Here is a 27,251-nt window from a genome sequence, read left to right as displayed (position 1 = left end):
GTAAAGAACTGTTCTAGGACACTAGACGGTGCCGGCTGATTATGTTCAGGGTGATCGTACCACTGTTTAGTCACAACATGCACGCAGCTGCAAATACCAGAATGTCGTGGGCTTTAATATCACAGCGCAGCATATTGTTAGGGCATTCGATAGAAGAGCTGAAGCAGAGAACACTGAGCTGATCCTGTGATGTGATACACCAAAGCTGATCTATACGGTATGGGGTCCCCTATGCAAGCCTATGAGACCTTCTAATAGTCTAATAATATTTTATTAGTTGCTAGAGAAAGGAGGGTGGTTGTTTTCCACTGTCATTAGTAATATGATCGCTCCTTTCATTTTCTATGGTATTGTAACAATGCTAATGGTAATGATCTTAACCATTTGTCTACTTATGTTAGCCAAAGTACTGTATAACAGGACTCGAGGTTTATGAATAAATTCTTTAAACTTTACTGTGTTTTAGTTATTCCGTTGTGGACTGATATATATGTGCAAACGGGTATTTCGGGTTCCCACCATTCCTGAGAATAACTAAGTCGCATGTTCTGGGTTGTCTATACATTGGGACCGCCGAGCTAAATCTCGGATAACGAATGTGACACTAAGCTAGTCGGATAAGGGGTTCTTAGTTCTGAGGGGAGTTTCTGGTACACCACAATTCTCTAAGGTTCTGGTTTCCTGCGCATAGTTCTGTGCATACGCAGAATCCCTACAACATTACATATAGAACAATAAGAACAGTTCACTTTTTCTGTAGCAGAAACTGACTTACCTGTGTGGTTAATGCATGGCGTTATTTCTCTACCATTCTCGCTTTTTCCGTTCACATCTTGCATGAAATACTTTCCTGTTGACTGCTTTGAACCCCTAGATAGTGCTTTTATTCATGAATTGTGGTCCTTGCCTTTCACCTACAGATGGCAGCGCAAGGATAAGGAGGTTTTCCTAACAGTGGAGGAGTGCAATTCCACACTGGGACATTCCCTAGTATGCAAACAAGTTTAATTACACGGCGCTTGCAACGTTTCAGCCCTAATCTGGCTTGTTGTTTTTAAAGGTACGACCATCCCAGCAATTATTCCTGCGCTCACGTTGCTTTCAAATGGAAGTTATCTTATTTTGAATAACCATGACTTATACAGCAAGGCATCCTGTATATAGTAACGGTTTCACAACGTTTTACTTGTTGCAGCAATGTCCTTTTTCCGCAACCACATGGGGTTGTAGATAGTTTGCTTTGGCCTTCCATTCCAACTTTGAAAACATATTTCAATAAACTAAGCAGACTTAAAGCGCTATTTCAGGTGGACCGAAAGTGAGATACACTCACAGCTGAACACCAACCTCCCACTTCATTTTGGAGAATTAATACACCAAATATTTAATGTGTCTCACACTGAAGGCCTTGCTAATTTTTTTTTACTTGTGGGATCTGGCCTTGTGTCCTCTTTTCAGATGATTTTTGCAGTAATACCGGCCTTTATCCGTTCTATTTTTTCAGCGCATTCAGGGGTTTTCCACTGTTCCTCGTGCTGGCGGGCTGGTCCGTCTGCTAATGTTACGCAATGGCTGCCCATCTTGTGGTACTGCACAGACCCGCCCACTTGCAACTGTACCGTGACCAAATGCAACAACTTTTTGGATGCTTGCCATTGGCGACGTTTGTCGTAAGTTATGGACTTACTTGTCGCCTCGCCTACTTCACTTGAGTGCAACCTGTGTTCTATTGTCAACGGTGCCCTTTCCATTGGGCCTTCGATTTATGCCTCTCCAATCTGTCCCGCGCTGACCTAGATTATGATCTCTTGGTGGGTCCATTTCTGGCCTGTTCTGGGGATGGCCGTTTGATGCATGCAGCTGCTCTTGGAGTGTTGGCTGAGAGGAATACCCGTGAGGCTGCACAGCGCCTCTTAAAACAAAGTTTCATCGAGTATCATGCAAGTTGCCGGATGAGCTATTAGAAGCATCGGGCATGAGGAGAATGTGTGTTCCTTTGATATCCTCAACTGGATGGCATCACTTTTTACAACGAACGATAGGGATGAACTTTTGGAACAAATTGCATTCTTGGGTTCACGTACTTAGATGAGTTTTCTAGACTCGCCTTAATATCATTTTAAACTAGACTTCTTGTCTCATCCCGATTTGACCTTTTTTGCAAGTGTGTTTTGACTCTGCATATCTTTGCACTCTGTTTTGGATTTCTTCCATTTGCTACAATCTGGCCATGGGGAGGGTGCAATATGGCCAATAGGGACATTGTCGACATCGCTAAGTTAGCATGAGCCCAGCTGCTATGAAGCTGCTTTTGCGCACGTTACTACATGACTTTATTTTTGCAAGATTTTGTTTATGCATTTCACATGAGGATCGTCTGCTTGGTGCGTTCTCTGCTGGTTCCTGGAGTTTAGTCTGAACACTGTAAGCAAGGTCGATAAACAATGTCCCTTGTTATGCTGTTCTGGTCAGTCCCTAGCACCTACACAAAACATGCTAACACAGCTGCTGCTGCTGAAAACTTGTGCTTTGATCTTATGGGGATGCATGTTTGGTTAATACACACTTGGAGAGGGACCTTTCCAGGGAGAAGAGCCATGCGGTTCCTATGATTTAGATATACCGTCTAGGCACTAGGGGTCTGCTGACAAGGCCTAGAGATCTTCTATTATATAATAATAATTCATCTTACCAAGGGGAGGGTGGCTAGCCCGTTTAGTCCATTATCCACTGGCTTTATATGATGACATCTCCCTTTATGATATATGACCTTGTTGCAAAGCTAACTGTGTTAGGTTTGTGCATTTTACTGCTGGTTGTGGCTCGTATACTGAGTTTTAAAGCACGATAGTTAAAATAAACATTTTAAACTATATTCGTATCACGTTCTATTCTTATTGTGGACATGTACGAGTGAGTGAGCGAAAAGGTGTGTCTTGTTACTGCGATTCCTGAGAGATCCGGGAGTGTTGTGTTCTGGGGTGTCTAATCATTTGCATCTTCGTGATTGTTTAGGAGAGCGAGTGAGACACTATAGCTAGTCGGTCCTGGGATTGTGGGTACTGAGGAGGTAGAAAGGCATAGCCCCTATAAACAGAGGTCCTGTATTCCTGTGCATAGTTCTGTGTATGTGCAGAATCCCTGCAACACACCTATTGTATTAAATAAGTAGACATCTCCTCATTACCCTAGTCCTACCTATGAATCACATGCTCCTTTGTCTGAACTTCTACATCATCATAAGACAAGGTGATGCAAACTGCAACTACTGCTATTAGTGCCACCTTGTGAGACACCCACTCAATCAACCCCTCAAATGACCATGACTTCTTGTGGAACAGAGAAATAGCTTTAGCATTTTCAGAACCCAGTTCAGAGGGCCATGGGGCAAGCAGGAGCTACTGGGCCTAACCATAGGGGTTGAGGCCTTTTACTCCTGATGTCCTAGGGCCTGAACTACTATTGATCCTGAGCAACTGGGCAAAGGACCCCCTCCAGTACTTGACTCTCACTAGTAGAGCGGGTCGAGCAGTCCAAGGCTTCTCGGGGGAAGGGAGGTAGAGTTAGACACAGGGAGATGAACAAAGGCTCACAACTCAAAATACATTCAACATCAGCAATAAATGATTTTGTCCGTATAAAAATATGTATTTTTAAAACAGCATTCACAAACAATACACACAGTCCCCAGAGGTCACGGCTCTAGTGTTTTACAGGGGGGATTCCTGAGTTCCACTCCCCTCTCGCTAGCGGCAGTGGTTATATCCCTTTCACTATAGGCAGCATTCAAATTAAGTACCACTAGTAGTCCGAGTTGGAGTCAAATGTTCTTCAGGGGCTGAAGCGCTATATGGTAAGTTCTTCACACGAGGACAAGAGACTCGGGAGGGGAAGTGTCAGGTGTCCTCTAGTTTCTCACATGTGGTCGTGCAGAGGCAGGGTCCGGGGGGTCCTTGATGCTGGCAAGTTTCTAAGGAAACTCCCCACTGTTTGGAGGAGTATAATGTTCCTAGTGCCGGTCTTCAGTCCGGGATTGGATCCGCTTGGGTCAATGCATCAGCCTCCTCCTCCTCCGGACAACAGTCTCAATCAGACCACTCTCCTTGACTGGCCACAGTAGCCCCAACTGGCATATGGGCTAACAACCTCACTCAGTAAATGCGCTCCGACCTGATCGGCACAGCAGCAATCTTCACTGCAGACCTCCTGGCATACTGGTTCTCCATTCAAACCTATGCATGGACAATGACCCAATGGGTGCAGCAGCTGTTGCCTCACACCTCGATACAGGCATCCAATTGCCAGTATCCCCCACTGGACCTTGATCCCTCTAACGCTCTCCTCTTCTTTACAGGGCACACTGGTCTTGGCAAGCTAGCAGGCACTGGTGCTCCAGGCTCAGGTGGACTTGGAGTCCTTGGGTGATGCTCCCTCAGGGAGACTGTCTAGCCCTGGCCCCCACTCCTGGTCCCAGGCAGAAGTCTTGCAAATCTTCTCCTCCTCGGACAGCCTGATTTGCTGCTTGACAGTTGACAATCTTGGGAGCCTCCAGCTCCCTTCCCTATAGTTAATTTCCACCAACAAAATACGATGTGTCCGAGTCTTTGAAGTTTATGTTTGGGGTCTGCTTCTTTTGACATGCCCTCCCCTCTGCCCTTCCTTGAGAAAGCAGTCTAGCACAGCACAAGTGATTCCAATATCAGGCAGCCCTATAACACAGGCCATGGTAGTGACTAGAGATTCCCACCAGGATGTCAGCCACAGTAATATATGTATCAAAAGGTTATGAATATGCTACTTACCAGTATGCATCTGTTCTTGGCATGTAGGGCTGCTGACATTCATATCTGTGCATAGATCGCCGCCTAGTGTTGGGTCCGGATGTTTGCACGTTGTTGTCCTGGAAGAGTCTTCGAAGTATCCTTGGATAGGTGACTCCTCCCCTGGACTACAGTGCGCATGGGCATCCTCTCCATCCTCAGATTGTTTTTCGCCATTGTGGCAGTGATGGAGTAGATACAGAAAGTGATGACCATGCTTGCAGTAATTCTGAGAGCTGCAGCTGCGACAGGCGCCGGGGAGGAGGGAGGGCGATATGAATGTCAGCAGCCCTACATGCCAAGAACAGATGCATACTGGTAAGTAGCATATTCAGTTCGAGGCATGTGGGCTGCTGAATTCATATCTGTGCATAGAATACATAGCAGTGCCCTCTATTAGCGGCGGCTACCCGTGCCAGCTGCAGCGGTCTGAAAAAGTGTCTTGAGAACAGCCTGTCCTACAGCTGCCTGCTGTTTTGACTGCACATCTACACAATAGTGTTTTGTAAATGTGTGTGTAGTGGACCATGTGGCTGCTCTGCATATATCATGCAGGGGAATATTTCCTAGGAAGGCCATGGAAGCCCCCAACTTACGTGTTGAGTGGGCTCGTGGTGGAATAGTTAATGTGCGTTTTGCCTTTTGATAACAGATTTGAATACACTTAACTATCCATCTGGCTATCCCTGCTTTGGAGATGGCGTTACCTTTGTGGTGTGGGGCAAAGGCAACGAACAGTTGTTTTGTCTTCCTGAATGGTTTAGTCCTGTCGATGTAGTACATGAGAGCCCTCCGTACATCTAGTGTATGTAGTGCCCTTTCTGCAACAGTTTGTGGGTTTTGGAAGAAAACGGGCAGTTCAATAGTCTGATTCATGTGGAACTGCGATATTACCTTGGGCATGAATTTGGGGTTGGTACGTAGTACGACCCTGTTGGCGTGAACCTGAATAAATGGCTCTTGAACGGTTAGTGCCTGGAGTTCACTAACTCTTCTTAGGGAAGTGATCGCTACTAGGAAGGCCACTTTCCAGGTAAGGAATTGAATCTCGCATGAGTGTAGAGGTTCAAAGGGTGGACCCATCAGGCGTGTGAGGACCAAGTTGAGGTTCCACATTGGAGCCGGTGGGTGACTAGGTGGAATGACTCGTTTGAGCCCTTCCAAGAATGCTTTGATGGCAGGCACTCTGAATAGAGAGAGGTGCTGCCTGGTTTGCAGATAGGCTGATATTGCGGTCAAATGGACACGTATAGAGGTGTACGCCAGATTGCATCGGTATAGGTGTAAGAGGTAACAGATGATGTTGTGGATGGATGCGTCCAGCGGGTTGATGTCATTATTACCGCAATAAATGACGAACCTTTTCCATTTGGCTGCATAGCAAGCCCTGGTAGTGGGTCTCCTGGCCTCCTTGATGATGTCCATACAGTCAGGTGGCAGGTTGAGATAGCCAAACTCTAGGACTTCAGGAGCCAGATCGCCAGGTTCAGCTGTTGCGGATCTGGGTGCTGAACCTCTCCATGGTTCTGCGTCAAATGAGCGGGTTTGATCCGCAGCCTTTGATGCGGCACCACGGAAAGTTCGAGGAAGGTGGTGTACCACGGCTGGCGTGCCCACGTGGGAGCAACTAGGACGAGTGTCAGGGAGTGTTGTCGTAGTTTGCGAGCCACCAGCGGTATCAGCGGCGCTGGGGGAAAAGCGTACGCAAATCTGCCGGACCAGTTCATCCATATCGCATTGCCCTGCGACTGCGGATGTGGGAATCTGGCGGCGAAGCTTTGGCATTTTGCGTTTTCGCTTGTCGCGAATAGGTCTATCTCTGGATGACCCCACTGCTGGAAGTACGGTTGGAGTACTGATGGGTGTAACTCCCACTCGTGCATCTGGTGGCTGTGTCTGCTGAGCAGATCCGCCATCTGGTTGTCCTTGCCAGGGAGGTGTTCCGCCATGAGGAAGATGTTCCTCTGAATGGCCCACTTCCACATGCTCTGAGCCAGATGAGACAACTGTGGAGAGTGTGTTCCTCCCTGCTTCTGTATGTAGTACATGGCAGTCATGTTGTCCGTCCGGATCAACACGACTTTGCTGCACAGATGTACTTTGAATGCCTTCATGGCCAGGAAGATTGCCATCAGTTCCAGAAGGTTGATGTGCATCTTCTTCTGTTGTGTCGTCCATAGTCCCTGCACTGTGTAGTGGAGTACATGAGCTCCCCATCCCTGGAGAGACGCGTCCGCTGTCAGTACTATTTGCGGAACAGGCTCTTGGAACGGTCGGCCCTTGCAAAGGTTTTGTGGATTCCACCAATGCAGAGAGTTGTATGCCCGACCGCTCACCAACACTAGGTCTTTCAACTGTCCTTGAGCCTGATTCCACTGACGTGCTAGGCACTCCTGAAGTGGGCGCATATGTAACCTCGCGTGCGGGACTATGAAGATGCAGGAGGCCATCATGCCTATCAACTGCATAAACACTCGCGCCGGAAGCGAGTGATTGGGTTTGAACTTGGAGATCAGCAGTTGTATGCTGTTGATCCTCACTAAATTTGGCTGAGCTGTGGCCGCCAGAGTGTCTATAGTCGCACCTAGGTACTGTTGTACGTGTGCGGGCTGGAGATGGGACTTTGGGTAATTTAGTGAGAATCCCAGACTGTGAAGAAGGTGAATGGTGCGGGACATGTGGCTTGCACATTGCTGTGCTGACTTCGCTTGAACGAGCCAGTCGTCTAGGTAGGGGTAGACGTGTATATGCTGCCTCCGTAAATGTGCTGCCACCGTAGCTAGGCACTTCGTGAAAACCCTGGGCGCTGTTGTCACGCCGAAGGGAAGGACTTTGAACTGATAGTGCTGCCCCTGAACAGTGAACCTGAGGTATTTTTTGTGTGAGGGGTGGATGGGTATGTGAAAGTACGCATCCTTGAGGTCCAGTGAGGCTAGGAAGTCTCCCTGCTTGAGAAGCGGAAGGACTTGCTGTAGGGTGAGCATGTGAAAGTGCTCTGAAAGAATGTACTGGTTCAGGGGTCTCAGGTCTAATATAGGCCTGAGCGACCCGTCCTTCTTTGGAATTAAAAAGTAGAGGGAGTAAACCCCCGTACCCTGCTCGTGGATGGGGACGACCTCTATAGCGCCTTTTAAAAGCATACTTTGTACCTCCTGCTGTAAGAGCGTTAAGTGCTCTGAGGACATAGGACGGTTTCTTGGTGGTATTGTGGGTGGAGTGGAGGTTAACTCCAGACAGTAACCGTATTTTACAATATCTTTGACCCACCTGTCCGTGGTGATGGAGTTCCACGTGGACAGGAACCTTTGTAGTCTTCCCCCGACAGGTGTTATGTGGTCGGGGGGAAGGGAGAGGGCGTCACTGCTTGTTCTTGGGGGAGGACCTGGTGTTGCCGTAGCCACGTCCTCTGCCCTTTGTACTGGAGCCACGATATCCACCTCGGGTGTTTTTATCGTAGGTGGTCTGTGTATTGCCTTTGTTATACGTTTGTTGTGACCCCTGTCCTCTACCTGCCCCCTTGTTTCCGGGGCGACGAAAGGAGCCGCTCCGAAAGGACTGAGTTTGGAGGGCGCCCATGGACTTAGCAGTGTCCGTGTCCTTTTTTATCTTTTCGAGGGTGGTGTCAACCTCTGGGCCGAATAAATAGTCGGGGTTGACGGGCTGGTTCAGTATGTTGTTTTGTACCTCAGGCTTGAATCCTGAGATTCGTAGCCAGGCATGTCGTCGCAGCATGACGCTTGTGTTTATGGCCCTGGCAGCCGTGTCTGCGGCATCTAGTGCACATTTGATGGAAGCATTTGTGAGTAGCTGTCCCTCTCTGATAAGAATTTCTGCACCTTCTTTGAACTGGTCAGGGAGATGTTGGAGTAGTTGCTCCAATGTGTCATAGTGCGCTCTATCGTAGCGAGCGAGGAGCGCTTGTGTGTTGGCTATGCGCCATATGTTGGCAGCCTGGGCGGCAACTCGCTTGCCGGAGGTCTCTAGCACCTTGGACTCTTTGTCCGGGGGAGGAGCGTCACCTGTCGTTTGCGAGTGTGCCCTCTTGCGAGCATTCGCTACGACGATGGAGTCGAGTGGTAATTGTCCTTTGATGTAAGTAGGATCCCCAGGCGCTGATCTGTATTTTTTATCAATCCTGGGGTTTATCACTCGTGCCCTGGTGGGTTCCTTGAAAATGTCCTTAGCTGGTTTGAGGACCCCCTTCAGCATTGGCAGAGTCTTTACATGTCTTTCTGAGGATGCAAAAGTGTCCATTAGAAAGTCATCCTCGATGGTATCTGAGTGAAGCTGTACCCCATGGTTATTTGCAGCACGTTCAATTAGAGCGTTGAACGCCGCAGTATCCTCCGTGGGAGATGTTTTTGCCCCATAGAGTTGTGGGTCCTGTGTATCGAGAGGTGCACTGGGGTCTGCAGGGTCGCCCCAAGTTTGATCAGGGTCCTGCTGGTCATCAGGGTCTGTGTCTACATGGTAGGGTGCTTGGTCATCCATGTAGTCCTCCAATGCATCCGTGTCGGAGCGTGTGGGGGAGAACCGGTGTGGATCCTGGTAGGAGGAATGGAACGGTTCATAAAGGAGAGGTTCTGATTCCACAGGCAGCTTCCTTTTTAGTGGGATCCTGAAAGGGTCCAATGGCGGTTCCGAAGTTATTCTTCGGTCGTGGAGAATCATCCTGCCAGTGTCGGCGTCGATGACACGTGACGGAGACGTCTCGTCCGGTGGAACCGGAGTCTGGGTAACCCGTGTCCTGAGTTGGAACATCTTCGGGATTGTTGACGGAGGCAAGCCGAAGGTAATGTTGGCTGGCCCCGTAGAGGGTGCTGGAGCTCCGATCGGCCCGGAACCCGACGGGTCTTTGAGGGCCGCCGTGGTTTTGTTGCTTTGCGTCGCAGCAGGCCGCACTTGGGGCGTCTTTGAGGCTTTGGCACCGGGCAGGTTCGTAGAGCCGGGCGTGGATTTTTTCGGTGCCGGCGGGTCCTCGAGTCGAGGTGTGGAGGTCACCGTCGACGTCCTCGATACGTGAGACATCGGCGTCGTCGAGGGAGCGACGCGAGGCGAAGCAGGCGGTATTGCCCTCGGTGTCGTTGGCGTCGGTAGCCGAGTAGGTTTCTCGGTGCCGATGGCCTTTTTCCGTTTGTCGACTCCGATGTCGCCCGATTCCAGTTCGGCACCGAAGTCCCTCTTGGTGCGGTCGGTGCCGACGCGTTGCGCTGGCGTCGAAGGCGTGGAAGGCCTCGATCCGACCAGCGCCACTTTCAGTTTCGGTTTCGTATGAACCGGAGCAGCTTTCGGTTTCTGTTTTGTGGTAGGGAAACCAGCTGGCTTATGCAGCAATGGCTGCCGCTGAACGTCCGAGGCCGGGCCCGAGGGCGGGGCCGAAGAACTACGGGATGGGTCTCGGGTAAGGCCCGAAGGCGATCCCTCGACCGGAGCCAAAGGCTGTGGCGCTGGTGTTTCTTCGGTTTGAACAGGTAGGCCTTGTTCATCATTGGAGCTACTCTCTTCGGCCCCTAAGGCCTCCTCGTCGTCTCCTACCTCGGTGTCGTCTTCACCTCTGTGGAAGAGTGACTCGTCGCCCTCGTCCGATCCGGGGTCGTGTTCGGAAACGGGACTGGAGGGTATGACTTCTAATTCTTCGACGTCGGCCTCGTCGAAGATGTCTGTTGGGGCCGGTGCCGCGTGCCGCGCCTCGAGTCTCGCCGCTCTTCGGTTCCTGAGAGTCTTCTTGGAACGGAACCGGGCACAGGCCATGCATGTCGATTCGTCGTGGTCCGGCGAAAGGCATTTGTTGCACACCGGATGGACGTCGATGTGTGGGTACTTCGCATTGCATACCGGACACCTTTTGAATGGCGTCCTGGATTCCATCGTCGAAGTAGTCGATGGACAGGTAATGCGAAAGAAGTCGGTGCTGAAAGTTAGTAAACTAACAAAATGCTATCGAAACCCGATCGATAAACAGTACCGACGCGAACTAAAGGCCTTTTGGCCTCGACCAAAAATTTTCCTAACTTGAGCTAAGATAGCACATCCGAACCCAATGGCGGAAAAAAACAATCTGAGGATGGAGAGGATGCCCATGCGCACTGTAGTCCAGGGGAGGAGTCACCTATCCAAGGATACTTCGAAGACTCTTCCAGGACAACAACGTGCAAACATCCGGACCCAACACTAGGCGGCGATCTATGCACAGATATGAATTCAGCAGCCCACATGCCTCGAACCTCCAGGGTCTCAGACATACTATCTAGGATTCTCTTATCAGCCTTGTCTCCTTCCTGAGAAGTGCTCGAGCTCCTTCCCAGTGACCTCTCTGAATGGCATAGCACCCTCTGAAGAATACTGAAGGGCCTGGCTCTCCCTTCCTCCAGGGTGTCCCACCCAGCTCACAGGAATGCAGCCATCCACAAATCTGCCTGGGGCATTCCTCTACCTCCTCATGTTTCTCATGTTTCTCCTGTTATCCCTAGGTCTCCCAAACAAACCCAGAATCATCCATGCATTGTACCATTCAAATGCACAGAATACACCCAGCATATGCATATAACACACACACTGCACAGCAGTACATCTTTCATGTATTGTACCATTCACAGGCCCACATACATCCACTACATGTATGTAACATACATGAACTGCACAGCACTACGCACCAAACTTATGTAGGCCAAGGGTGAGAAAAGGACACAGCAGCAGAACTTTAAACACGCAGGCCTGTGACATCACTCCAGTGACACAGGTAAAAGGACTGTTTTACTACACGTTATGAATCCACCACTGCGCTCGTGCTGCTTAACTCCAGGCAAGGGCAGGAGCCTTGTACCACTATAAGGGTATCACTTTGGGCACCCCTCCTAGGCCAAAAAGATGGCAATCCAGCAGACTGACCTATGTCATGGTGCATATATGCATGATTTAACAACAACAACAACAACAACAAAATCAGCATCAAGGATCCAAACATCATTATATGGCCACTCAAGGCAGGGGTCCACAACCATCACCAAGCAAGGGGCTTTTTTGTTCCAACAAGCATTTACCATAACTATTTAACAAAAGCCCATTTGTATAATTCAACCAGGATATATGACAGAATGTTCTCACTAAGAATAGGTTTGGACAATTTTGTGAGACAGATGGTAATGCAACTTCACAAAATAGGCATTTTTGACAGAACAGAGCGCACCCCACATCCAGCAGGTAACAGGCTTGGTCCTCTGGCAAGCATAGCAACTCCACTGCTCTTTCTGACATCTGGGACTGGATTTCAATCATACGGGAGCTACAAAACAAAGAACCATAGAGGGTTAGCAAAACATTACAGTTAAACTAAAACCATCAGTTTCATCAATACATGGGCCTAAATGCATCACAAAGTGCAATCATGAATTCTCACAGAGTAAAACGGGGAACCCCCCTAAATAACACATACCTGCAGTGTAATTCCGGCATCATTCTCCTCCATATCAGGTAGCAGCATTTGGATGTCAAATTACAACCCAACCCACTTCCTAAAGTATCACCAGCAAACTCAACTCACAGCAATAAGTTCAACCCATGTACCATATTCTGTAGGTAAGGACATTTAATTCACATACAGAAGATTATGTAGCATGCAGGAGGAACTAGGTACTAGTCTAATTTTTCCGCTAGCCCACTAGATTTAAATTGTACATTATAAAACATGAGTAGTCTCCAAGTTCCTTCACTAAATTACCTTTAGTCATCTTCATTAATTGAAATGTCTCAGGCACCTTTAAGATAGTCAGCTGCAGTGGGTAGGAATGGTTTATGATGCTCGAAGTCACTGTAACCTTAAGCTATACAAGCAGTCACTGCAAAGTAGCTTGAATAGCCATCAAGAAATAGGACACCGATGAGCCTCACTGGGGACTAAACGTATGGGTGCTTCTGGGTTTTGTCCACTAGAGTTGTAAGGCTAAATTTCTGCACACATGCAATATTATCAGAAAACTACAGGAGGGCACACCTGTGAAATAAAAGGTCAACATATCCAGGTACTAAGTCTCCCCTTTGGCCTCTGTATTTGGAAAGTCCTGTCTGTTTTTGCCTCCCTCAGAGCTTGAAGTCATACTTGCATAAACAGCGCCACATGCCTAAAGTTATAGCAATTGGAACTTATGTTATTTCATGAAAATTATACAGTATTTGAAAGTGAGATCATACACTTTCCCGATGACATTAGAGTAGTGCACATCATTTGAACATTGATTCCATTGAAATAAGTGCATTAAGTCTACAACGCAAACAACTTAAATATCACAAAGAAACAGAGAACAGGCAGGCTTGACAGTCACAAGGGTGAGGACAGAGTTGCAGCTGTTCGTGAATTTTAAATTACAACGGATACTAGATAACACTTTTTGGGGGGGGGGGGGGGGCGAACCTCATTTCCTGCTCTGTGTTCTCATTTAGCAAGACAATCAGGTAAAAAGAAACTGAAAGAAATGTCTGAAAATAATGATTCATAAACTGATAGCGCAGGACTCGAAGAGTTGCAACATGACATCAATTAGTAAGGAAAGGTTACTTTTATGTAACACTAGCGCTCTATTATGGGTATTTCACAATGAATGTGCAGAAACAATAAGTTTAACCTATTTTATAAAAATATTTTAATTAAACTCCTATTATAACATGACATGCAACCTTTATTATTGGTCTTTTAGCGATTTTCAAGATAAAAACTCACCCACGGCTGCCACAAACATTCTACCGGAGCAGTGGACAGCCCACTTTGAGGGCTTGTACAACCACGGGGAGGTGGATAGGACAGAGGAGAGGAGGGTGGTCATGCAGGGACAGGTACTGGAGTTTACTCTGGAAGAAATGGTCTTGGGCATCGAGGGATTAACCAAAAATAAAGCCCCGGGCCCAGACGGGACCCCTCCGGACCTGTTTTTGAGCAATGTGGAATTATGGGCTCCCATTTTAACCAGAGTAATAAATGCGGCCATCGTAGTAGGCTTGCCTCGGTCTTGGTCGCTGGCCATCATAGTACCCATTTTTAAAAAGGGTAATAGAGACAACCCCCAATGTTATCGCCAATCTCTTTGATAAATGTCTCAGCCAAAATTTTAGGAAGAGTTATCTTGAACCGACTGACTGATTGGGCCGAGGATAACAACATTATCTCGGACGTTCAGTGCGGTTTCCGGACCGGTAGGTCCACTAGTGACCAATGCTTGAACCTCTATATGTTGGTCGCCAAGTACACCAAAACCAGTAACGAAGCCATTTACTTGGGGTTCATGGACTTGGCCGCGGCATTCGACCATGTGAACAGGAACAAGCTTTGGGCGATGAGTCACCTAGGAATTGACCCAGGTATAATTTGTACTCTGAGGGAACTGCACAGAGAGACCTCTGCCAGAGTACGTTACAACATGGAAGGGGGGTTGACAGATTCTTTTAGATGCACTAGCGGTGTGAGGCAAGGCTGCATATTGGCCCCTTTTTTATTCTCGTTATATATTAATAACTTAGAACAGTCCCTGACCAACCTAAAAACAGACTGCCCAAGGGTAGGAACACGCAATATCCCGGTGCTGCTGTACGGAGATGATGCGGTTCTCTTGGCGCGCACCCTCAAAAGTCTGCAGATTTTAATTGACGGGTTCGTCAAATTCATGGATGCGCTAGACCTGTCTGTCAACTTTAAAAAATCTTACGTAATGACAGCAGGTCACAAACCACGGACTAGCTTTCTATACAGAATTGGGAATCATACACTAGAAAGGGTGCAATCCTTTTCGTATTTAGGTGTGCTCTTTGATGAGTCCCTGAAATTTGCCCCTCTGGTACAGGAAAGGTGTGGCAAATTGGTGGCATCAACTGGGGCCATAGCAGGCTATGGGAGGAGAGTTGGTCGATGGTCCCCGGAACAATCAATGAACCTGTATGGTTCTATGTGCTGTCCCAAAGCCATGTATGGTTCAGAAGTGTGGGGTTTCATAAACCTTGACGTATTGCAAAGGGAAGAAAATAAAATCTTTCGCTCAATATTGAAAGTCCCCAATTGCACCCCAGCCGTCATAGCCCATAGAGAACTAGGACGACCTTATTTAGAGGACTTGATTAAATTCAAACCAATCCTGGCCTGGTTGAAAATTTGGCTTAACCCTGAAGCTGCGTTGAGTAGGCAGATCCTAATAGATTGCCTAGGGAGAGACAAAAGCTTGAATATCCCATGGCTTATTTATGTGAAAACTAGTTTGGAAAGCATGGGTCGCAAGGAGTTCTACTCAAACCCTTCAGGGATCACCTCACAGGATAAGCTTATTCTCAAGAGAATTTTTCTGGACCAAAGATCTCTTGCCAGATCCACAGTGGAAGGGGTCAAACCCTCAGTGAGTGTTTATAGTAAGCTTGAAACCACTGATGGGATGGAACCTTATCTTTGTGTCGTGTATAATGCCCAAGAAAGGTTTTTAATGTCACGTTTTAGGCTCAATTTTTTTTACCTTTTCTGTTAGCTGAACCAGCTGGTTTTAGTCACTCAATTGAGCAGAAGGGTGCCTGCGGCTGCGACAATAAGTCTCCGCAGGACACCCTTCATTTTGTACTTCTATGTCCCCTGTATGCAATTCCAAGACGTAGATTTTTAAAGGAAATCTTAAAAAAGGCCAGGTTCACTCGAGCCAAAGAAGCACTGATTTTCCTGCAAAGGGCCAGTGACCCGTTAACTTTGTGTTCTGTTATAAGTTTCCTGAAATTTGCATTAAGATTAAGTGTAACCAGAGGATAGAATTACTTGCGAACCCTGCAGGATCCCCCACCCGCCATTGTGATTACGTTTTTATGGTGGCTGTACTGTGAATAATGAATTATTTTATGTATATAGATTCAGTCAATGTTCTTGTATAATGATTTAATACTATTTTAACTTGTATATATATGTACTCTTTTATGATGGTTTTTAACCACCGAATAAAGAATTATTGAATTGAAGTCTACAACTCAAACAACTTAAATATCACAAAGAAACCGAGAACAGGCAGGCTTGACAGTCACAAGGGTGAGGACAGAGTTGCAGCTGTTCGTGAATTTTAAATTACAACGGATACTAGATAATACTTTTTGGGGGGGCGAACCTCATTTCCTGCTCTGTGTTCTCATTTAACAAGACAATCAGGTAAAAAGAAACTGAAAGAAATGTCTGAAAATAATGATTCATAAACTGATAGCGCAGGACTCGAAGAGTTGCAACATGACATCAATTAGTAAGGAAAGGTTACTTTTATGTAACACTAGCGCTCTATTATGGGTATTTCACAATGAATGTGCAGAAACAATAAGTTTAACCTATTTTATAAAAATATTTTAATTAAAATCCTATTATAACATGACATGCAACCTTTATTATCGGTCTTTTAGCAGAGAAAAAGCTAGGAAATTTCGCCTGTATGCATACCACCTCAAACAAATGACAAACTGCACGGTCACTTTCAGGCCTCGAAGAATCTACAGTGCTATCCCTGGACAAATCAAAAAGGCAGTGGATTCCTCAGGTTGTTTTGATGGTCCAGTCAATGAAGTAGGATGACATTTTAACACTATTCCAATTGCTGTATTAGAAACATGGGTGGGTTGTTCATGAATTGGGGACTTGCAACTCCAATGGAGGCCAGGGCACTGTTGCCAAGTAGGAGATCCATATTGGGGCAAACCAATACCCCGGAATCTAGGAGCACCATCTCTACAGCTGTGCTTTATTCAAGGTGTTGTTTCTCAGGGACTGGGAAGCATCAATCCACTGGAGGCCTAGGCAGTGTGGCCAAGCAGAAGATCCGTGCGAAGGCATAGCTACAGGGGAGATGTGTGGGGTGTGACACCCCACAAAGAAATCCATTTGTGGCTTCTTGACAGTTGGGTCTGGGGGCCAAGTCTGGTCTGCTAGGTCTGGGTCATTCTTTCCCTCACCGCCAGAATATACTGGATGGTGATGGACTGCTAAAAGAAAATTGATCTGACCGTCCACTTTAAATGGTGTAGATGTTGTAACTGAACACCATGTCGACCAAACTCTATATCGGCCTCAGAGGCCTACTTAATGCTAACCAGTAGGGACCTTGCTTCTTATGAGGACAATCCATCCCGAGCCTTGGTTGTCTCACCCGTTCACCCTGCGGCTCACAGTTTTTTTTGTAGGGAAATTTTACATTCGGTCCCCCGCCTCTCAAAATCTCAATGCCAAAACTACGCCCCTGGATCCACATCAATACTTAAGAGCCCCTGGCATCTGGGGGACCACCTCTAGAGTTGCACCTTAGTAAAAAACAAATCTCTTTCCTGCAAGGCAAAGCAATCTACTGTGCTGGAGGCCTGGACAATGTGGCCAATTAGAAGATCTGCGCGGGGGGACTGTAATACCCAGATTCCCCAGCAACTCGAAGCACCCTCTCTACAATTTTCCCTTAAGTAGGGAGATTTTTTTTCCAGTGGAGCAGGACACACCCATTGCTGAACTGCCAGATGCCAGGGAGATTGAGCTGGGGCCAGTCACTTGGCCACCCACTTAAGTGCCTAATCGGTTTCTGAGTTTGGGAATGAGGAAGCACAAAGTTACTGCATCTTTGGAACAGTTTAATGAAGGCACTACGTATCATACAAGGCTTTTAATTGAGAATTTTCTGAATAAGCCAGACACATGAAAGAGTCTTGTGATATTTTGTACCTGCCACCACTGGCAGTGCCATATTTGATTATATTAAAAGACATACCTCCCCTGAACTCTGATATGATGGAACATTTTCCTCAGCTTTTAAATAAGACAGATCAATCACTTAACACTCATTTAAGGGTTCTAGAGTTTATCTTGAAGATATTAGTATCGCGTGAGACATGTTACCTAGGTTGGTAAGACAACTGAGAGGGATTGAGTAGTAATCACTTTTAGGAACCTTGGTAAACTGGGGACGTTGTTCAACAGTGTGAAAAAATAATCCATTCCAAATTCATTGACCAGTTCAGTTCCACAAAGCTATTTTTAAACCCCCCAACTCTGGACCAAACTTTGCACTGCACACTGCATATGATACCCATCAGCTACCCTACACCTAGAGGCATCCTGTGTATTGTTAAATAGAGTTTTGCCCCTTGAATCTCTCAAGGAACTGGATTTACTGGCTGTAAATGATAAATATAATGAGACAAATAATAGGAGACAAGACAATCAACTGGTGATGCATGTGCCCGTCACAAACTTCAATTTCAAACCCCTGACTAATATCAAAAGTAAAATCTGAATTGTTTCCTGAAACATAGCTGGTGTTCATACAAATATAAACAACACGGATGGCTAAATTATATTTGGCAAATAAATATTATATTGTTACAAAAGACTTGGTCAACAACCACCATATATTTAAATGGCTGTACGTTCATTCCCTTTCCAGGCACACCTTTCAAACCTAGACATGCTCAGAGGGGCCTTATCATCAGGATTGCTCTTAAATTTATATTCTAATTGACTGGCTACACGGAAACCCAAACATTCAGGTCTATCAAATGAGACTTAAGAGGAGTGGATCCTTTTTAGGTCGAGCCTAGCGCAGCACGCATGCGTTGCTCTGGAAAACGACTTCTTTGAATCACTTCAGGTTTTCAGCAAACTCGTGCGTGTGGCTAAGAAAAGCCACACGCATGAGTTTGCTGAAAAGCTGAAGAGATTGGCCATTGCGTGTGGCTTTCAAAAATTGAAAGCCCGCAATTGGCCAAAGGCGGGTGCATGTCCCGCCTTCTCTCTAAACGTGAACTCCCCTGGCCTAGGGAGCTCGGAGGCCAGCAGCAGCGCGGCGGGATGCCAGCTGCATTCCTGACATTCCTTGTCTAATTAGCACGGTCGCTTTAACTTTCGCGGCCGCGCTTGTTTTTTAATATAATCTAGCACAGCGCAAATCCTTCATGATGTTGCAATAAATTAGGCTAGGAAATGTCACTCACAAGCCACCTAAAAAGTTGTCAACTAAGATTAGAATTCCGTCCTCGTAAAATTAGAAAAGTCAGAATTAGACAATTTACAATTGGTGACCTAGAAAATTTTAAAAAGCTGAGAAAGTACATTCTTATATTTTAAGAAGTAAAGCTATTGCGATGGATAATAAATCCCTTAGTATTAATGTTTGTAATCCCTTTATAAAGTTGTCTTCTGTTTGATGATGCCACATCTCCCTTCGAAGTAAAATACATTGAAAGCGGGCATTACACGCTGACGTTGAACGTTTCGTTTATCGAGCCAACAGGCTGCAGTTAAATCCACGGGTCTGACAAGTTTTACTGCGCACGACGGATTGGCTATCCAAACCAAACTATTTTGACCTAGGACGAGCACAGACACCCAATCCAAGATTGCCTCCATGTCGCAGTACTTGCAGTGGGGCCATCTAGTGGTGATCGCCAGTACAGTTGTAGTTTTGCTCCTGCTGCAAACTCAATGGGTACTGCTCTGCTCTCACTGCCCAGTGCCCTTCTCCTGGATGCTGTGCCTCAGTTGGCATTGCAAGTTCAGCAGATTGAACTAGCTGGAGCAGCCTCCCCTTTAACACCCTCGATCATGGCTACACTGGCGCTGCTCGCCTTTCTACTGGTGCTGCCCCCGATCCTGGCGGCCGAGGGGCCCCTGGAGCCTTACGATCGGCTTTACGACAGCAGGGTGGAGGCATACTACTGGGGGGACTGGGCTTCGGTCATCCTATGCATGGAAAAGGCGCTGCGTAGCTGGGCGGCCCTGCACACCCACTGGGCATGGTGTCGTAGGCACTGCGAGGGGCTGATTGAGCCTGGTCCCCCTGAAGACCCCCGACCTCTGAAGGACCTGCGCTTTTTCCACTCCGTACTGCACCGGGCCGACTGCCTGAAGAGTTGCGAGCAGCGGGTTCTCGGGGCCCGCTCTAGCCTCTACCAGATCGCTGAGGAGCTGGAGCTCGAGTTCACCAAGAGGAGCCCCCACAACTACCTACAGGTGGCCTACTTCAAGGTGAGAGGAAGCCAGCCTTAGTGATTTCAAGTGGGTAGGGGCTCACAGTGCACTGTTGAAACAACAAAAACTCTGTGAAATGGGATGAAGTACTTTTCTATTCTTGTACATTTGGTGCATTCTGGGAGATGTAGTTCCAGCAGTACCAATTGGCGTGAGGAGTCGTTTTTAGGTCGAGCCTGAGCCAGCGCGCCCATGCGCTGCTCTGCAAGGCTTCTTGTAATCATTCTCACTCTAAACAGTGTAGCTCTGACTTCCCCCCACGCATTTTGCTGGTTGTTGCCAGTGTCACTTTGTTTTAGTAGCCTGCAAATGGCTAAAGGCGGGCGCATGTCCCACCTTTTTGCCAAATGTTCACTCCACCAGCCTTTGCCTTGCGGGAGCGAGCAGCAGCGCGCAGGGATCCTTGTGTGTCAGGTTACACACTACCTGTCGTGCTTTCCTTTTGTTTCAGAAATGGCTCTAGTTGTACGAGCTCCAGGGGCTTGCTCAGCATGGTCACACTAAGCCCCCCGCCCTCCGCCAGCGCACTAACAGCCCACGAGGGACTGTGCACAGGAAGGTCTCTACCTGCTGCCTGACCGTTCAAAACCATCTTTCAAAATATGTGAACTGTACCAGAAACGATATTAAATCAGCATTCTATGTAGAAATCACGGAAAAACGGATTTAGAAACATCGTTTTTGCTTTAAAGTTCTTGTTTCGAGTTCTGCTAAACATATTACATGGTCGCAAACACAAGAGCAGACCTTCCAGCCGCCTTTCCCAGGAGATCATACCTGCACCGTTTCCGGTAAGACCTCTTGTGGGCGATAAAACCAGTCTTGCACACGATAGGATCGAAGATCCGGGCAAGTCCAGTGTATGTCACTCATCCTGGGAACATCTTCTCCAACCACCTCCCGCCCCGGAGCCAATGACATGCTTGGCATTCAGCACACTGGCCCAGCACCAGACTGTGATGTGTGCAGCACTGCAGGCACCAGCAATATGAGGAGGTGTTCACTTCACTCCTCCCCCACCCCCCAGCCCGTTGGGCTCCCAGTCTCTGCTTCATTTATAAAGTGCAAGTTTCCTCCAGTCCGGGTCACAGAACACACATCCGTTGGAGTGCGCTCTTTACTCCGCTCTTCTAGCTGTGTAATACATGTGCAGCAGACACTCAAACCACAGGTCTTTGGAGACACCCCCTCATCTCTACGAAGGCTTCTGGCATCACTGTCTTGGGCTCATTCATAAAAGAGTTTGCCTCAAAGCACCGCTCGCGAACATTATTCATCCCCGATCTAGCGCTGCCCACCCTCAGCCCTGTCACCCGTGCCCGGCAATGCACGGATCTCATGAGCGCACCCACGCGGCACCTGCTGGCACACTCTCAGAAACATACAATCTGGCCTCTGTCTGAGCGGGGCATATTTTTAGGAGCTGTCAGCCCTTTACTGCCCTTCCTTACATCAGCTAATAAGCTAGCTCAGCAGGTTGAGCACCTGTTGTAACGCAAAAAGCAAACAACCACGTTTGTGCTTTATTCAGGGTTAATGTAATTCTCATCGTGATATTTTCCACCCAGTCACGAGCTGCGACAGCCTTAACCTAACTTGAAAGCATGTCTTCTCCGGTTAATGACTCTATGCTCTTCATGGACCGTAACAGCAAGATAGGAAACTGAGGCAAGCCTGGGGTGGTGGCAGGGCTTTGGGCCTAGTGCAGCCAGTAACATGTGACACAAAAAATTACACACAAAAAACAACATACTGTAAAGAGCTAACACTCATATAAGGTCCCAAAGACGAGACCTATTGACTATGCCAATGCTTGTTTAGGTTGTGCCTGGGCATGGCGAGGCATATAGTATTGAGTTAGGGATGTGAGGCTCCGCCCACATTTTTTATTGCCTTGTGTCCTTGTACTTCGTAAATGCCCCGATTACTTACCGGTAATCTTCATTACTCCGAGTATAGTCTTCCTCGCCACATGACTAACACAGTGAGCTTCAGCTCCACAACAGAACCCTCCAAAGCAAAAAAGTCAGCATCCCATGCCTCCCATCCCTTCCCAATATGGCCGCCCCATTACGCCCATGACCCCTATAAGAGGCGGGCCGGCCCAACCCATCAGCCTGAAACTACCAAGCACAACATGAAGCCGATAGCCAGACAGGGAGGGAGGGATGGGAACTCATGTGGCGAGGAAGACTATACTCGGAGTAATGAAGATTACCGGTAAGTAATCGGGGCATTACCTCCTCGTTAGTCTTCCTCGCCACATGACTAACACAGTGAGCACATACCAAAGCCAAACGGCTTCATGGAAACTCACAAGAAACCAACAAACCAGAAGGGAATGCCCACGAACGAGGGCCAAACCCAACAGGCCAGAACGAGCGGAAGGACCACCCAGGGGATAGGCAACCACGAGCAGGAAGAACCAGCCCGGGACCTAAAGACACCGGGAAGGACAAAAACCCGGACCCCAGAGACACGAAGTGCCGGCAGGAACCATGCCGAAAGCAAAGGCCCAAACGGGACAGATAAAAGCTCCGGACCAGACCGCACGGAGCCAAAGGCCACAGAAAACAGAGCCCAGAGATCAAGCCGGCCAACACCGGCCAACGGACATCCCGAAAGAGGGCAACAAAAAAAAAACCTTAAAAAAAAAAGGGAAACCGAACGAACAGAGGGCAACCCCACCACAGCGACCCAACAAAAAAGGCACAGCAGAAACGGAGAAGCCGAATGACAAACACAGCAACCCCGCAAGGGAGAACACCACTCGCGAGAGAGCCGAAACCACAAGAGGAACGGGGCAGCGGAACCAGACGTAAGCAAACTGGCAAGTGCCGCAAGAAAGGAAAAAGGGACGCAGAAGAGAAACAGAAGGGTAAATAAACCCCAGTCACACAAAGGACCCCCCGGAAGGGACCGCGACCCCAAGGAGAGAACCCAGGCAGGAACAAGGGAACAAACAGACCCAGGAAGGTGACAGAAACGACACCGAAGAGACCTGGCCACCAAGGGAACTCAACCAGGCCACCGCAGAAAGCGGAGAACCCACAAGACCACCCACGCACAGAAGGCAGGGAAAGGCCGCGCCGCGGACCCAGCCCGCCCCACACAGGGACCAAGCGAGTCGCCGAAACGAGCACCCACCAAAGGCGAGAAGGGCAGAAAGGCAGGGCGATCCAGAAACTCCGGCAGAAGAAGGAATGAGAAGGCCGAAGAGCCAACACCGGAGACCCAAAGGGAGCAAACAGCACCAAAGGGACCCAGAAGAACACCGTCACACAGGCAGCCACAAACAGGGGCGAACCCAGCAAACACCTGGGAGCACAAGGCAGGGGAAAACCCCAGAGCAACCAAGGAACGGCAAACAGAAGCCGGACTGGAAAATCACCCAGAGCGAAAACCACAGACCCAGCCCAGAACAAAAAAGCTCACGACAACCCATACGGGAATCGGAGAGCAGAACAGCAGAAGTGCGTCAACCAACAAAACGGCCTACAATGTAACAACCACAAACGGATGAACGGCAGAGGGGACTCAACAGGATCAGCTTCTGTACTAAGAAACCGAACCCAGGCCCCTGCAGGAGACGCAGTAGTCCATAGCAGCACCAAAACCTCCCAGCCGTCCCAGGACAGAAGCGGAAGAGGCCAGGCAAACCGAATCAAGGAAGGACCAGAGGCACCGAGACCAACCGGAAGGAGAAAAACAGCCAGGCAACAAGACTGCAAGGAACGACACACGAAAACGCGTGGAAACCGAGTGCAGGGGACATGCGAAAGGCACCGAAACGTACCAGGCGGAGTACACCAGCCGCCGAAGCGAGAACCCAAAACACCATACGAGGAAGGCCCCAACCAAGTCAGACAACCTCATAAGATAAAGACAGTGTGCCAACTCATGACACATAGACAGCATATGCGTGCCACGAACCCATGTCCTGCGAGAACCCATACAACCACAGGCACAAGACAAACCACTGAGCCATAGCACCTGGTCCAACAGAAAAAGGGGGGCAAGAACCAACCGCCGAGACAGGGAGCATGAAGAGGAGGGATCAGCACCGCCGCAGACCCGAACATGACAGGGAGAGTCCAAAAAGGACCCCAAATCCCACAGCACCCGGAAGACCCAGGCGGGCCCCCAACAGGGCACAAACCAGGCCCGACCCGGCACAACTAAAATTTACCCTCTCAGGTCACATGGACAGCATTGGCAGGACTTGAACCCTAGTCATGGGGAGAACCTGCGCCACCAGAGGCACAAGACGTACCATTGAGCTACAGCACCTTTCGCAGAAAGCAGACCAGGCCATGCGAAACCAGGGCAGAAAGGGACGAAAGAACCGAGGGTACAGAGCGGACACCGCCGGCAAGCCGAAAGCCAACCGAGCCCCGCGCCCCAAACAGACAGAGGGGGCCGAGGGACCCACACGCACCCAGGCGCAACAGTCGGAAAAACCTAGAAGCCCACAGCCGCTCCCACAGAGAGGGGCAGCCAAACGCCAAAACCCAAACCCCAGAGCCGCTATAGCAGGGCATCAAGCACAAGCCGGCGGGGGAGCGCAGGGCAGGACCTCGACGGCCAGAAGGAGGAGGAACCAGCAAGAGAACCCGACCTAGCAGGGCCCCCACCCGGGATCCCTGAACCAACCGGGGCAGAGCAGTAGGAGGGGGAAGAGAGGGAAGGCAACACATCGCCAGCGCGCAGGAAGGACGACAGCGAAGCAAAAAGACAATCGCCTACAACCTCCACCGCCCGCACCCGAAGGGAAGGCGGGCGGCGCATCCCACCCCCACTTAGCCACAGCGACAGAGACAGATCAAGAGGAGAAACAGAGGCGCCCGAAGCGGACGCAACAGAACACCAAGCCACCAGGCCAACGGCACACAACAACGCACCCAACGGGGCGACAAGTCCCGCATGGCACAGTAGCCAAGAGAGGGAAAAACAGAACCGGAGGAGGAAGAGGCAAGCACTCAGCCAGCACCCCCAATCACCAGGACAGCGCGTACCGGAAAAGTGAAGCAAAGCCTCAAAGCAGAGTTTCGAAATACGGCCAACCCATGACACTGTGACAGCGATATGCAGGACTCGAACCAAAGTCCTGAGACAGCCTCGATAACCAGAGGCACAAGACCAACCAAAGAGCTAAAGCTCCTGGTTCATGGAATCCGAGAAGCCCCAGAAGCAGGACAAAACAACTGCTTCACGAATACGCGTGTCAACCTTGCGCAGGGGCCATGCAAATCGGCTCTGCATCGATCCAAATTTAGTATATGTGCTGCCGAAGCGAGCACTCACCAACCACAGAAGGATCACAAAAAAGTGAGACGACCGGCGTCTCCGAGCAGTAAGAGCGGACAGCGTACATCAAACACCATCACAAAAGAAGAGCCAGCAAGAGTAGCCAATTTATGACACTTAGAAAGCGAGCGCGGGAATCGAACCCCTGGCCTGTGAAAGCCCCGATAACCAGAGGCACAGCGCAAGAAAGGCAGCAAACGCACGACAACACACAGAACATTATGCACGGGTATTGACCGTGTAGGACAACCTCACAGAACCTGCGTAATCGGAAAGCGCACGTTCACCACTACAGGAATGCTGGCGCTGAATAACAGCTGTTTAGGTGACACCCAACTTAAAGGCACTCATTTTATCGACCCCAGACAGAAGAAAGGACCGAGCGGACCCGCCGGGAACTGAACCCGTGACCAAGACCAAGGAGGGATGCAAGCGAGGACGGATTGGGGAGGAGGGACCTGTCAACGAGCGCAGCGCAAAAGCCGCCGAAACAGCGGTCTGAAACATGTCCCGAAAGGACCGCAGGGCAATCGTGTCAGGAGGAGCCTGGGAGGGAAGGACATCCCCATCATGGACATCCCCACCATCCAACATGCAGGAAGCGCGAGAATCACAGTACACCAGCAAGCAAAGCGAGACAAATCGAAAGAAAACCCTCGGCGCCCAAAAAGGCAAGGAAGGCGGGAGAAACACCCGGCGGGACACGCCCCCAACGAAGCCCCGCCCCCGGGACAACGAGCCGGCCCACAGCCGCGAGGATCAACAGCGTGCAGCCAGCAACGCCGCCGACCCCGGAGCGCTCCAAACCCGGAAGAGTGTACCTGGACGCAGGTAAGCATGCGTCTCCCAAGGCTGCCCCGGCGCAGAAATCCTCGCGCCCGGAGCCGCACAGCGGCCCACAGTCGGACCGAGCCCCGCAGAGCCGCCGCCTCCCCCAACGCCACGAGGGGCAGGCGGGCAGGCGAATACGCGGCTTGGGGCAGGAGATGACAACAGGGTCTGATAAATGAAATGTAAAGCACCCGCCCGCAACTCTCGGAAGTCAAAGCTCTGTACAGCTGCCGCCCGCAGAATACAACGAAAGGCGGGCGGCGAAGGGAATGCCACACACAAGGGAACCGGAAAGACCGGCCCCCACGCAAACCCCCCCCCTTACCTGAAAACCCACGGCTCGCTAAGGCAGAGCCTCACCGGTACAAGCACAGCAACCGCCACACACACCGGGGGAAACAAGTAGGGGAATCAAAACAAGGTCCATGCCCCTAGGGTCCGCTAGAGCAGGACCTCCAACCCTGGACCCACGCACCTGCTACAGCAGGCACCACTCACCTGATGCGCTCTGGAGAGAGTGCAGAACAAAAAAAACAGGCTGATGGGTTGAGCCGGCCCGCCTCTTATAGGGGTCATGGACGTAATGGGGCGGCCATATTGGGAAGGGATGGGAGGCATGGGATGCTGACTTTTTTGCTTTGGAGGGTTCTGTTGTGGAGCTGAAGCTCACTGTGTTAGTCATGTGGCGAGGAAGACTAACGAGGAGGTAATGTACTTCGTAAATGCTGGCTTCCGATTGCTTCATCTCCTTGTTAGTCACTCCTTAGTACCGCCTTGTCTTTAGAAACCTCCCATGGCGACTGGCCCTTTTACTTCTTTTGCGACGGGGTATGTTTGAATTAGTCTGTAAGCACTATTTTCTTCAATGGGTTTTTCGCTACTTCAGGCACAACGCGCTTCCCTTATATTCAGCACATCATGCGCGCTTTCATATTCAAAGCTGCTGTTCCAGGAAAGAGGAGAAAGCGAAGGTAGCGCATTAACTGGCCCACTCTGTAAAGCAGCGCTAATGTGTTTGTGTGTGACTATAACCAATCTGGTCAATTTGCGGCCACTCTATTTTGCTTTATTTAGTTATTTTCCCATATTCAGAACCGTTTTTTTCCATTTATTTACCCATTCCTTCCCGAGGCTGCAGTTTGGAACAAAAATGGCAGAGAAAGACAGCATTTTAACAAGTGTTACTGTCTCTTTTGAAACCATTTCACAGCAGAACGAATGAAGGGGCGGAAGAGAAGGTAGACACGCTTGGTGAAGTCATGGTTTTCCTTCAGTAAGCTTGAACGAGGGAG

At 49.1% G+C, this 27,251-nt stretch overlaps 1 protein-coding gene and 1 non-coding gene across 2 annotated transcripts in view; both read right to left on the bottom strand.

Annotated features, from left to right (window-relative positions):
* The window catches only part of BUD23 (BUD23 rRNA methyltransferase and ribosome maturation factor), a 114,304-nt gene that overhangs the window by 72,535 nt on the left and 14,518 nt on the right, over positions 1–27,251 (bottom strand). Inside the window, exon 3 of the mRNA XM_085649674.1 lies at positions 12,007–12,102. Coding sequence (XP_085505800.1) covers positions 12,007–12,102 — 96 coding nt within the window. The remainder of the gene's footprint in view (positions 1–12,006; positions 12,103–27,251) is intronic.
* On the bottom strand, positions 25,019–25,121 carry LOC146859045 (U6 spliceosomal RNA). The gene has a single exon (XR_014980283.1). It is a non-coding gene; the product is annotated as a U6 spliceosomal RNA (small nuclear RNA).

Source organism: Triturus cristatus, chromosome 3_2, assembly GCF_964204655.1.
Source record: "Triturus cristatus chromosome 3_2, aTriCri1.1, whole genome shotgun sequence".
NCBI classification, from domain to species: Eukaryota; Metazoa; Chordata; class Amphibia; order Caudata; family Salamandridae; genus Triturus; species Triturus cristatus.
Note: the sequence above shows the minus strand (reverse complement) of the source record. Positions and strands in the feature narration are given on the sequence as shown.